The 13,585-nt window shown below is 35.3% G+C and overlaps 1 protein-coding gene across 2 annotated transcripts in view; it reads left to right on the plus strand.

The window, feature by feature from the left end:
* Positions 1–13,585, plus strand: part of Diaph2 (diaphanous related formin 2) — a 752,478-nt gene that overhangs the window by 330,136 nt on the left and 408,757 nt on the right. For both annotated transcript variants that reach the window (XM_059251575.1, XM_059251574.1), the window contains 2 exons: positions 2,106–2,207; positions 6,058–6,152. In XM_059251575.1, the coding sequence (XP_059107558.1) occupies positions 2,106–2,207; positions 6,058–6,152 (197 nt within the window). The remainder of the gene's footprint in view (positions 1–2,105; positions 2,208–6,057; positions 6,153–13,585) is intronic.

Here is a 13,585-nt window from a genome sequence, read left to right on the forward strand (position 1 = left end):
TGTTCATTTCAAAATCAAATCAGACTAGATTTTAATGAAAAATGATAGCTAAAGCAGTAGTTCTGAACCTTCCTAACTCTGTGACCCTTTAATACAGTTCCTCATGTTGTGGTGTCCCGGAACCATAAAATTATTTATTTGCTGTTTCATAACTAATTTTGCCACTATTATGAATTGTAATGTAAATATCTGATATGCAGCATATCTGATATGTGACCCCCAAGGGGGTCATTACCCATACAGGTTGAGAACCACTGAGCTAGCATGTGAAGTGACACTAATGTGTTAGCCAGGAGCCCATTAGTTTATAAATAAAATAATAATCATACATCCATCTTACAGCAGTTTATCCTGTATGTTCCTGTTTAATTAGTTTTCTGTAGCAGAGTTTAAGGCCTGTTGAAGTTAGGAAGATTTTCTTGACTACTTCTTTGATTTTTTAAAATTATCTGAATGTGATTGCAGAGGTAATTTTGATATAATTTAAATTCTCTTTATTGACATCAGAAATAGCTATTGAACTGTCATTTCTTTCTTTATGCAGTTGTCTTAAGCTGAGAGCTTAAATTAGAATAAATTGAAATGTTGACTATTGCATAAGAAAGACAGTGTATTTGCAGAAAGATCCTTTGAGGAACGTTTATGATGGTTTTTAAAGAAATACACTAAAAGTCATTTTTCTTTCCTAGTGATTGTGTTTTGGCAACATTGCAAAGAACTTGACACCTGTCACAGAATTATAATTTTCAAGGGAATTATTATCTACTCTCATTATATTGTGTCTATCCTTACATTGATCATTCTACTAAATCTTATAATGTTTAATATTTGTTCTGTAGTTAATTTATTTTGTGTGTTACTTGTCTGCTGAGGTAACAGAATCTGTATATGTTACAGCATTAATGCAAAGGGAATCTATAGTTTTACAACATTTTTTGCATCCTTTGAAATATTGCTCAAGTTTCAAAGATACTGATATCTTTTCTTAGCAAAAATATACCGATTGAGTATTGCTTTTTCACTATTAAAGGAAATACCTTATGTGTCAGGTCTTCAGCCAACATTAAATGAATTAAAATAATAAAAAAAAATCATCTCAAAATAAAGTTTATATTTGCAGAAGAAAATAACAGCTTGATGATCACAGATGTATCATTTAGTGATGAAATTTAGCAGCATGAATTTGAGCTCAAGAAAGCCACTTGATTGAAAAAATAAGTTAGCTTTGCTTGTCTAACATGATTTAGTGGTCCCATTGCCTATAGCCTTGTATTTATCATGGAAGAGGTAAACCAACAGTACTTGAGCACAACTGCTGGAGCACTTCTATGCAGATGGAAGTTGGGGACTTCACTTCATGCTTCATTTTCTTAGCAGACAGCCACAGGCTTTGCCACTAGTGCCTTCGAAGGGTGAATAGGGGCTAATGCTTCTCCTTGATGCTGCACTCCTTCTTTGAATCCTTCCAACCATGAAAAAACAATAAATAATATTGCTGAAAGAAAATGTTTTCAAATGGTAACTAAGACAAAACTCACATCTTTGAGGATATGTAATTATGTGTGTACAAATGGTGGTACTGTTGTACAACTTACAAATGCTTCAAACCTATTCTTCAAAGCAATCTCAGTGGGGAAATTTTGTGTTGCAACCTGTTTAGCAGCTTAAGTTACCTTAGGTGCTTTAAGGCAATTTCACTGAATTAAATAAATGTCTAAATATTAGAATGTTTTAGGAGAGAAGACATGTCTTCGTCTTTCATTAATTAGTCCAAATTAGTGAGATTTTACTATATATTTAATCCCAGTGCTGCTGCAGTTACCTGTAAAGGAGTAATTTATGTTACACATTAGGGAAGAAGCAGCAATTGATTTTTAGTTCTATTTGGCTTATCTTTTCTGCTTAAGTGCTGATATTTAATTTGTAGGGAAACCTCTAAACAGGTCTATATTTTTATGTTTATCCTCTTCCCTGTGCTAATGAAATAAACACATTTATTGATTTCAGAATCACCTTTATTAATGTAGTTAACATGCCTTACTAGTGTTATTTCGTGTATTTGAATTCGCACCATTATTGTTCATGAATCAACATTTTTCTTTCAGGTCAAAGGAATACAGATGCTGTAGAAGAAAATAAGAGTGGACCTCCAAAGAAGAAAGTGAAGGAATTGAGAATTTTGGATCCCAAAACAGCCCAGAATCTGTGTATGTAATATGTTTTGCATAGGTGTGGTGGTGATGGCTTATTCAGTGTAAACAACCATACAACTTCTTTGACCAGATTCACTGCTAGAAAAAAGATTCAATATAAACCTCCTACTGGGTTGCCTCATCTAGCCTTCATACAAGGTGAGGTGCCTAGTCTTGCAACTTGATATGTTTGGTAGATATCCCTGGGAGGCCTGCCCCTTTCTGAAGAGAAAGGAAGAAGTGGATCTAGGGGAGAAGGGAGGTGGTTGGGCAGGACTGGCAGGAGACGGGAGAAGGGAAACTGTGGTCAGGATGTAGTATATGAGAGAAGAATAAAAAAGAAAGTAAGGAATGAAAGGAAGGAAGGTAGGTAGAGAAGGAAGAGAGGAAGGAAGAAGGAAGGAAGGAAGGAAGGAAGGAAGGAAGGAAGGAAGGAAGGAAGGAAAAGAAATAGAAAGAAAGAAAGAAAGAAAAAGAAAGAAAGAAAGAAAGAAAGAAAGAAAGAAAGAAAGAAAGAGAAAGAAAGAAAGAATGATTGATCCTATATAAAAATAATCCAGGTTGCCTTTTGCCACTTAACCAAAATGAAGAAAATAAAAATTGAGCGTTGTTTAACCTACAGAAACTTACAATTTTTAGAGCTTTGGAAAGTATTGCTAATAAAACTTTCATAGTGAACATTATGAAACCTAATTAAGTTGGTATTGAAAAATATTGTTAAGTATTGATGATTATTTTTCTCACTAGTTCTAGGATTCATATTTTTTAGAAATATTCTCTAGTCACTGTAGACAAGTCATTTTATTGCTATTCCTTTAAAATAATTCTAATGTGATCTGGTTAAGTTGTTAGCCACTGCAATTTACAACAGGTTGCTGATCCTTGAGGCCTTTAAGCACTGAAACATTAAATGTGATATTAGTAATGTAGCTGAATAGTTAAATTCATGTCCATTTAAGCGAGTCTCTAAGTTTTACTTTGACATACTTTCTTCTGCATTGGATTTAGAATATTTTCTTTTATCACTACAGAAGGGTGTTTAGATGCTGAGGTTACTAAAGCACTCTGTGTGAGAAATTTTTAACACATCCTGCATTTCTAATTGCACAAAGAATGCTGTGGGAGTTATTTGAGAATGAGATTCAAAGTAAACAACTAATCATTCTGGCATCAGGCAACTGAAAGCTATTAAGAATTTTTACATTGCTGCAATGATAGTATTTTTTTTTCACAAAGTTGTTTAGTAATTTTTTCCAGTATGCAGTGTGATCTTATTTTCTGGTTAATAATTATATATCCATGAGATTTATTTCAGTTTTTGAGTTCTCATTCAGTCCCTATGTCTAGGTAACCATTTGCCTAGATAACAAATATTAATTTTTATTTTGCTACCAGTGCGGTCATGCAGAGCTTTCCATAAAAGTTCATTGATATGTGAGTTCAGGTTCTACCTCTATGAGCATACCTATATTCTTTTTAAAAATGGTTTTAATGGAGACTGGAATGGAAGTTTAAAAGTACTGTCTGTGTAATCGTAAGCTATTCTAGATAAAATGAGTTGAAATTTTCCAACATGACATAAAATATATCCAATGAAGTAAAGGTTGACAGGGAAATGATTCAGTATATGAAGAAACTAGTAGTTCACTGCCTGAGTGTCAGCAGGAATACAGAGTACATTGATGAGTCAGGCACTTCAGCTCTTTTTTGGCAAAGTTCAGTAGTATCCTACCATATTTGTGTGGGATGCATTCCAAAACTCTCAGTGGATGACTGAAAGCACATGTAGTACTTAACTCCTGGCTATCTGTCTATCTGTCTATCTATCTATCTATCTATCTATCTATCTATCTATCTATCTATCTATCTGTCTGTCTGTCTATTTATCTATCTGTCTGTCTGTCTGACTGTCTACCTACCTACCTACCTACCTACCTACCTTCCTATCTAGTCTGTCTGTCTGTCTGTCTATCTACCTACCTACCTACCTACCCACCTACCTACCTACCTATCTATCTAGTCTGTCTCTCTGTCTGTCTGTCTGTCTATGTATGTATGTGTGTATGTATGTATGTATCTATCTATCTATCTATGAATATATGAATGTATATATGTATGTATATGCCTGTAGTAAAGTTTGTTTTATAAATTAGAGTCAGACCTTAACAATTATAATAAATCATGTGATTATAACAATATTTCAGAAAGAAAAGTCCCTGAATATGGTATGTTCTCTTTTCCCTCAGAATATCTCATTGTACCTGTATCACTATACTTAGGATGATAAGAAATGATATGTTTAAAAAAAGCACCTGACAACTTCTCCTTGGTATATTCAAGTGGGCTTCTTAAGTACTCCTATGCTTTGGGCTCATAGTTAAGAATCATACATGCCAGGCGGTGGTGGCGCACGCCTTTAATCCCAGCACTCGGGAGGCAGAGCCAGGCGGATCTCTGTGAGTTCGAGGCCAGCCTGGGCTACCAAGTGAGTTCCAGGACAGGCGCAAAGCTACGCAGAGAAACCCTGTCTCGAAAAACGAAAAAAAAAAATCATACATGTGGGGCCGTGGTGGCGCACACCTTTAATCCCAGCACTCAGGAGGCAGAGCCAGGTGGATCTCTGTGAGTTCAAGGCCAGCCTGGTCTACAGAGTGAGATCCAGGACAGGCACCAAAACTACACAGAGAAACCCTGTCTAGAACGACAACAAAAGAAGAATCATACAGATTGCTTCAAAGCCAATCTGATAACTCTAAATGCTACTGTTTTTGTCAACTTTTAGTCATTGTCAAAAAATGCTAGAGTAGGTCAAATAAAATGAGAAAATGTTTATTTTAGCTCATTGTTTTATAGGTTTAGTCCATGGCTACTTCCTTTTATTGCTTTTGGCCTCAAAGCAAAACAACAAAATACTATCGTGGGTCAAAGCTGCTCAACTCATAGTGGTCAAGAAGCAGAGATCCAGAGAGGAAGAGTTTGGGGCATTCAGATCATGCCCCCACTGAGTGAATGAATTCTTTGAATGCTGCTTTGTCTTCTAATAGTATATTCAGCAATGTATTCAAAGTATCAATAGTGCATTCATCTTGAAGTCACCAATGGATTAGTCAAAACTCTTGTGGACCAATCACTTCTCTGAAGCTCTCTGTCTGAAATTTCCATTGGAGAACAAGCAGGTAGCACTAGAAATTTTTTTGGAGAAGCCTGTCGTTTCTTAGCCTTAACAGCCATGAGATGATTAGGGAGCAAGTAGCATGCATTTCTCAAACTGTTGGATGAGATGTAGGAGCCAGAGTGAGATGGCATGCAATTTCATGGTTCTACTCAAAATAGCACAATGTAAATGTCACTAATTAATTCCTTTTTTATCTGCCTAATGAATAATATTAGACTAAGTTTGAGAAAAAATGGAGTGATGTTTGCCTTATTGTCATTCCTTAGAAATTCTATGTTGGATGTATCTTAAACTTTGACATTAAAATCTAGATTGACTCAAAAGACCAATTTAAATCAATCTTTTTTTTTAATTTTAAAATTTGGTGAGTCGTTTTGTATCAGCTTGTATCAGCTTAATATAAAATGCCTGAGCATAGTGTCATGAGAGATCTAAGTAGGAATTTTATTTTGTACATATCTATACTTGAGCTGCAAATTCTGCAGGTTATTTTGCCTATATGAACAGAATAGTCCATTGATTATAAACAACCTATAATTCTGAAAATTAGTATTTATATATATATATATATATATATACACACACACACACACACACACACACACACACACACACACACACACACACATATATATGGGCTTTTGGATTTTGATACTTTTCTGTTTCTAATAAAATCCAATTTTATTTTAGCTATCTTCCTGGGATCTTATCGCTTACCATATGAGGAAATAAAGAACATTATTTTGGAGGTTAATGAAGAGTTGCTCAGTGAGGCCCTAATTCAGGTATATTGAATATCTTTAGTTTTAAAATCATTTCATAGAAATTTTAGATGCATCTCTTCTCAATGCTTTTATGAAAAAATAATTTCTTCCTTTGGATAATAGAACCTGTAATATCTATATCTATTTATTACTCAGATGACTCAGCCTTTATGATCCAGGTTCTAGTTCTTTCTGCCATGCCTTAGCTACTGTGCTTTTAATTTTACACATGTGTATTTGTAGATATGTCATTCTCTGCACATCACAAAATTACATATATTTCATCATAATAATTGGTCCATGAGATAGTTTTTTATTACCATATTATGGATGAAAAAGTGATCTAAAGATTGCATTTCTGTGGATCTTTCTCAGGATTCATAGGTAAATGTGGTAGACTATTCTAGTGTTGGGTATTTAACCTGTGCTGGCTACTGTTTCAAGAGCTGGGTATTTATTATCTCATTGAATCTTAAAACATCTCATGATGTAAGTATTAGTGATAGTGTACTCCCTTTAACAAAAGAGAATCTGAATTTTATGTTATTCAGTAGTAGACATCTTAAAGTATCAAAACTATGCTTCAAAATAATGTCTAAGGGGGCTGCAAATGCAGCTCAGTTTGCAGTGTGCTTGTGTACCCTACATGCTGCCCTGAGCTCCATTCCTAGCACTGTGTAAACCCATAGTTGCTCATTCCTGTAATTTCAGCATGTAGGAGGAGACGTAATTCAGCATGTAGACTAGACTCAAGCAATTTAAAGAAAGGAAAAGATGCATTGTACATACTATAAAATTACTGACATTCCGTATTTTCTATTTGTATATTTTGAAATATAGTTTCATATAGGGGATATGCATAAATGAGATTTTTTTCTATCTTTTATTCTCTAATGTACTTAAATCCTGACTTTAAAAATAAAAAGATTTATAAAAATTATACTGGCAAGGGAAATCAACAACTTGATGCTTCATATTTAGAATATTTTTTCATGTAGAAGAAAAGTTATAATGTAATTAACAAAATTGTATTGCTACATTTATTGACTCTCCAAACTATGACCCTATCTTACTACAATTTCATTACATAGGAAAGATTAAAAAGCTTTTATTTTATTACTGATGTGTCACAAGTCATAATCAAAGAAAAGAAGGATAACTAAGTCATATTTAGTTTTGTGCCTTGTATATTTCAATTATTATGTGAACAGTCTTAGGACAGTTCAGGTCAGTGCAGGTGCCTCTGAAGGGCAGAGGCATCAGACTCCCCCAGGAGTTGGGGTTACAAACAGTTATAAACTACACTAAGTTTGTTCTGAGAGCCGAACTCAAATCCTTTCTGAGAACAGCACACTCTCTCAACCACTGACCCATCTCCCCAGCCTCAATCTTCTGTGTTTTCACGGCTTCTATTTGATAAGATTGTTGAAAAGCCAGCTTGTTCATTGTGCACTAGAGAAACTTGTTTCATTGCCTATCCTGGTTAAATCAAATTGATTCTCTTTATTTTTACATAACAACAAATAGCACATATTTAAAATGTATGATTGAATAAGACATGAATATAAGATACCTGAAATTTTATGGTTAATATTAGTTTTACCTGGATGTGTCATGTGTTTGAAGATATTCTTGTAAGGAACTGTGCTCCTCTGGTGAAATTATTATACTCTTGCTGTTCCCCCAAATGATTGCTTTCCTCATGCAGAAAAGACTTGCATCACTAAGACCTCTTTCTCACTCCCAAACTAGATATGTTTGCTTCAATGATGCAAAAGTAGCATCAATTTGCCATTCATATGAGGTGTTTACCATTTATGTCTAATTACCATGTAACACATCGATAATGCATAGCATTAAATATGTATCATCAGATTAACTTTGTTGTAAGTTCTATTTGATTACAGTGCTAAACTCCATCCATGCATAATCACAGTTTGTTGCTCATGAACATGGTTTTTTTCCTCATAGCAACAAAACAACAAAAAACAATTAAGGATACATCATTTTCTAGGAACTTGAATTAACACTGGTTTTACATCTCCTAGAATGGGTCAATAAACTCTTCCTCACTAGACAGCTAAAGGACTGTACTTATTTGGCAGGATAAATGGTCTACTAAAAAAAACAGACAAACCAAAAAACTACTTTTATTTAGTCAACATGATAAAGTTAAAATATTAAAGTTATTAACAAGATCCAATCCCCCATATTTCCATAAGTCTCATATATTTCCATATATCAAGACTTAAACTAGACACTGAATTCACTGTGTGGTAGAAACTAAAATGTTTTACAATGCTTGCTATAACATATAGAAACACTTAAGCATATACTATATTTTAAGATTGTTGGGTGTATTTATGAGTAATTTGTGATAGGTTTACATGATTCGTAGCATCACTATTCCAGCATTGAAAATCTAGTTTAGTATAATTTAACCTGATCATTTGAGAAAAGAAAAAAAGAAAACACACATACAAGACTAGAGTTTAATAGGCCATATGTCATTAAAAATAACGTGTATATATTAAACAAAGGTACAGAACTGTCAAATGAAACTAGCGTTAAAAATTTTTAAATTTTTAGAGAAAAATTAAAGCATGCTTTATTTGTGATCAATAGCGGTTGTGAATAATTCTTAAATGCTTGAAAAATATATTGATAGTGAAATTATGTTTATATTTGCCAGGCATATGTCAATTAAGTAGGATTTACATAGAAGGTGCAAAAAATTTTCAAAGAGTTGTTAGTTTAGTGCAATTGGAAAGGATTTGCAGGTTTTAAATATGGAAGTGTAAAATAGTTCAACTTTCTTTTAATGTAGTTCTAATTTATATTTTGCATTTCATTTAATTAAAAATGTAGACAACAAATGAACATAGTCATAACAGTACTTATAACCGATGGTAATAGAAGTAATAAATGTTTTCTTTTCATATTACAGTCGTGGCAGATATCAAACAAACATTATTGAAACTCATTACTACTTCAGAATTAAAGTACTTATTAGGTCTGCCACTAGATCTTCCTTTTTAATGCGATAATCAAGAAACACATCATTTATTATACACAAATTGCTTTGGTAAATATGTTGACAACTATTTCAACACAGTTGGTTTCATTTATAATGATATGTATTTGATTTTATTTTGAAAACTGATCTCCAAATAAAAGAAGTCCATGGGACAACCAACAAGGCCAGAAACTGATAGCTGTGATCCCAGGGGTGCTTGGTTAAGGTAGTTTCCTGGAACAAATTCACATTGAACTAGACTTTGAAGTGTTAATAGGATTCAGTAAGGGTTTATTGAGAGTGAATAGTGGGCAGATACTTGAGGAATATACAAGATAATATCTTTTATTATTTATATATTTTTTGATTAACAAAGGATAGTGATGAGCAAGCATATGGAAGATGATTAGTGAATTGGTTGTGGTGCTATTATAGAAACAGTGATCACGGTCTAATGACTGGTCGTCTGCCTCTCCCCCTCCTTTTTCTATTTATATCTCTGTATTTCTCAGATATGCTTTATGTGGAGTTTTAGTTGCCTAAGTGCAAGAAGTTTAATGTCATTTATGTGCTACAGGCCTCACTGGTCCTTACCACACATTTTGACTTATTCCTGGATCCTGTGTACATTAAACTTTTTGACTGCTGGTAGACAAGTTGAATGTCAAACTATTGAATTTAGGCAACATTCAACTTTATATTTAGGAAAATTAGTGCAGCTATAGTATATATTAAGTGGTTTGCTGTTAATAGACTTAACAGGGAAATACAAAGTACTTTTTAAAAATACAAAATAAATAAAGCCCTGAACTATACAGGCTTCACTTGGGTAGCAGGTAGATAACTTAGTTTTAAAATATATATTCACTGAACAGTAAAAGTTTTGTTAAAAAAAATGGTTCTACCAATGGAAAAAAGAAAGCATCTTCAACAAATGGTGCTGGCGTAACTGGATGTCAACATGTAGAAGGCTGCAAATAGATCCATATCTGTCACCGTGCACAAAACTTAAGTCCAAGTGGATCAAAGACCTCAACATAAATCAAGTTACTCTGAACCTGATAGAAGAGAAAGTAGGAAGTAGTCTTGAACACATTGCACCGGAGATCACTTCCTAAATATAATACCAGTAGCACAGACAGTGAGAGAAACAATTAATCAATGGTACCTCTTTAAACTGAGAAGCTTTTGTAGAGCAAAGGACACAATCAACAAGAACTCTCCTCCACTGTTGGTGGGAATGCAAGCTTGTACAGCCACTTTGGAAATCAATATGGCACTTTCTTAGAAAATTGGGAATCAGTCTCCCCCAAGACCCAGCTATACCACTGTTGGGCATATACCCAAGGAATGCTCAATCATACCACAAGGGCACATGCTCAGCTATATTCATAGCAACATTGTTTGTAGTAGCCAGAAGCTGGAAACAACCTAGATACCCCTCAACTGAAGAATGGATAAATAAAATGTGGTACCATATACACAATGGAGTACTACTCAGAAGAGAAAAACAGTGACATCATGAGGTTTGCAGGCAAATGGATCGATCTAGAAAAAATCATCGTGAGTGAGGTAACCCAGACTCAGAAAGACAAATGTGGTATGTACTCACTCATAGGTGGATACTAGATGTAAAGCAAAGGATGATTAGACTGCTACTCACAACTCCAGGGAGGCTACCTAGTAAAGAGGACGCTAAGAAAGACACAGGTATCGCCCAACGACAGAGAAATGGATGAGATCTACATGAGCAAACTGGAAGTGAAGGGGGGTAATGAAGAGCAAGGGTTCAGGGAAAGAGAGCTTAGGGGAGCGGGAGATCCAAGCTGGATCAAGAACAGAGAGGGAGGACAAGGAAAGAGAAACCATGATGAATGAAGACCCCATCAGAATAGGAAGACGCAAAGTGCTAGAGAGGTCCCCAGAAATCCACAAAGATAGCTCCACAATAGACTACTGGCATTGGTCCAGAGAAAGCCCGAACTGACCTACTCTGGTGATCTGGTGGCTGAACACCAGATCATCAGTCATCCAGTGACTGATGGAAGCGGATGCAGAGATCCATGGCCAGGCCCCAGGTGGAGCTCCAGGAGTCCAAGTGGCGAGAGAGAGAGAGAGGAGGGATTATATGAGCAAGAAATATTGAGACCATGATTGGAAAAAGCACAGGGACAAATAGCCAAACTAGTGGAAACACATGAAGTGTGAACCAATAGCTGAAGAGCCCCCATGGAACTGCATCAGGTCCTCTGGATAAGTCAGACAGTTGATTAGCTTGAACTATTTAGGAGGCCCCCAGGCAATAGGACCAGGATCTGTCCTTAGTGCATGAGCTGGCTTTTTGGATCCTAGGGCCTATGCTGGGACACTTTGCTCAGCCTAGGTGAAGGGAGGAGGGGACTAGACCTGCCTCAACTGAGTCTACCAAGCTGAGCTGAATCCTTAGGGGAGTCCTTGCCTTGGAGGAGGTGGGAATGAGGGGTGATTTGGGGGAATGGCGGGTTGTGGTGGGAGGAGAGAGGACACTAGAATCTGTGGCTGATATGTAAAATTAAATTAATTATAAAATTAAAAAAATAGTTGTACCACTTAGGGATTTAAAAAAGAAGTAACTAGGTAGGATAAAAATCCAAAACATATTAGAAAAGAAGTACAGGTAATATTGCACTAAAGTATGGTTCAGGGATAGAATTGAGTCCAGTACAGAAAACAAAATCAATGGGTCATTTGCAAAACACTGATTCTTAAAGTATGAGAACTGTTGAAATTCTTGAGGCTTCTAGTGAAAGAAAAGTGGTGACAAATAGAAGATCAGGGAATTCATTTCTATAGACCACATATGGTGAGGCAATGGTTGGTGATAGTGAAATCAGAATAAAAGAAATATGCATATCAAGCCAGGATAGATTACAATACAGATACCATAGAGTTGTAAGGAGTAATAAAGTGACTGAGATCAGGGGGAGAAACACCTTTTGCATTTATTTTTAACTGATGCATAGAAATATAAAATAGTTCATATTAATAGAGTACCATGTAATTTTTGCCATATATACATATATACGTTTAGTCTTATTTAAGCTTCATATATATATATATATGTATGTATGTATTTATATGTATATATATGAAGCTTAAATAAGACTAAACATATCTCTTTAACCTTTTGTGATGTGATTATAATTAAAACTTTCAAAATTTCTCCTTGTCACTTTTAACAGCTGTGGGGGACCAGCCCCCACCTTTTACAGGGTTCCTATGAGGCAAAGAGAGGAATAAGGAACTTTCAGATAGAATGATAGGCCTAGAAAAGAAGAAAGATAGAAACACAGGATAGCTTCGGGAGAACCTGCATCAATACCCAACAGCCCAGAACTTTATTCCAAAAGGCTTTTTATAACAATGCTAAGGGGCGAGGCAAAAGTCCTCCCCATTGTTAGATAAAGCCAAGTGTAGGCCCTTCCAAACACCTGGTACCCAGGTCCATGGTCCAATCATCTTATGCAGCCCTGCTGGTAAAAGAAGCTCAGATCTCACTAGGAAACCTCTGTGGGCTCCCACAAACAGTACATTAATGTTGCCTACAATCACTGAACTACATAGAACTCTTAGTATTTCCAATTGCAGTTACATCCAGTCATCCTTATTTTGTAGGTCTTCCTTAAAATACGCTAAACTCTACACCATACTACTGTACTTTTTAAGCAGATGCTGTGAATATTTATGGTATTCTGCCTTCTGCTACCCTTCACTTAAGAAACAAGTACATTCCTGCAGAGGATGAAATTTTATGGGGTTTTATTTGCTGCTGTTTCATCACTGCTTTCTCTGACTTTTCCTTAACCCATTCTTTATGTAGTAAAAGGCTAAAATGAGTACCAATAATACCTCAGATAAAATGCAGCTCTATACTACTTCCTTTATAACTGGAAATTCATACACAAGAATATTTCTGATTGCCCCCTACTTATAACTTCCCTGTATTTCAGACTGCATTATAGTTCTGAAACACAGTTGAATATCTAATACTGCAGTGCATGCAAGACATAAACCCTACAGCTTCCCAACATGATTATGTTTTCTCAAATGTGATTTTTACATCTCAAAACAGATTACATGATCTATATAACTCTTTCTTGAATACTGACAAAATGATTAGATAGAAGCAAAGGTCATTCAATCCATCCCCTGGATTCCAGGCAGTGCTACACCTAAGTCATCAAAGATAAATGGGTATCTATTGATTCTGCAAGGAAAAAGATTCTTCAGCTTCCCTCAATTAACCAGTTCTAGTGTATAATTATCCTTATAGTCAGGAAGTTCATGCATGTGTAATAGTCGAGCTCGTTTTTGTCTCTTCAATCCATCTTTGTAATCATTGATCTATTTACATGGCTATCGACCATCTGTATTGTATGCAGGCTTGTGAGTCTGCATG

This window comes from Peromyscus eremicus, chromosome X (genome assembly GCF_949786415.1).
Source record: "Peromyscus eremicus chromosome X, PerEre_H2_v1, whole genome shotgun sequence".
In the NCBI taxonomy this organism is placed as follows: Eukaryota; Metazoa; Chordata; class Mammalia; order Rodentia; family Cricetidae; genus Peromyscus; species Peromyscus eremicus.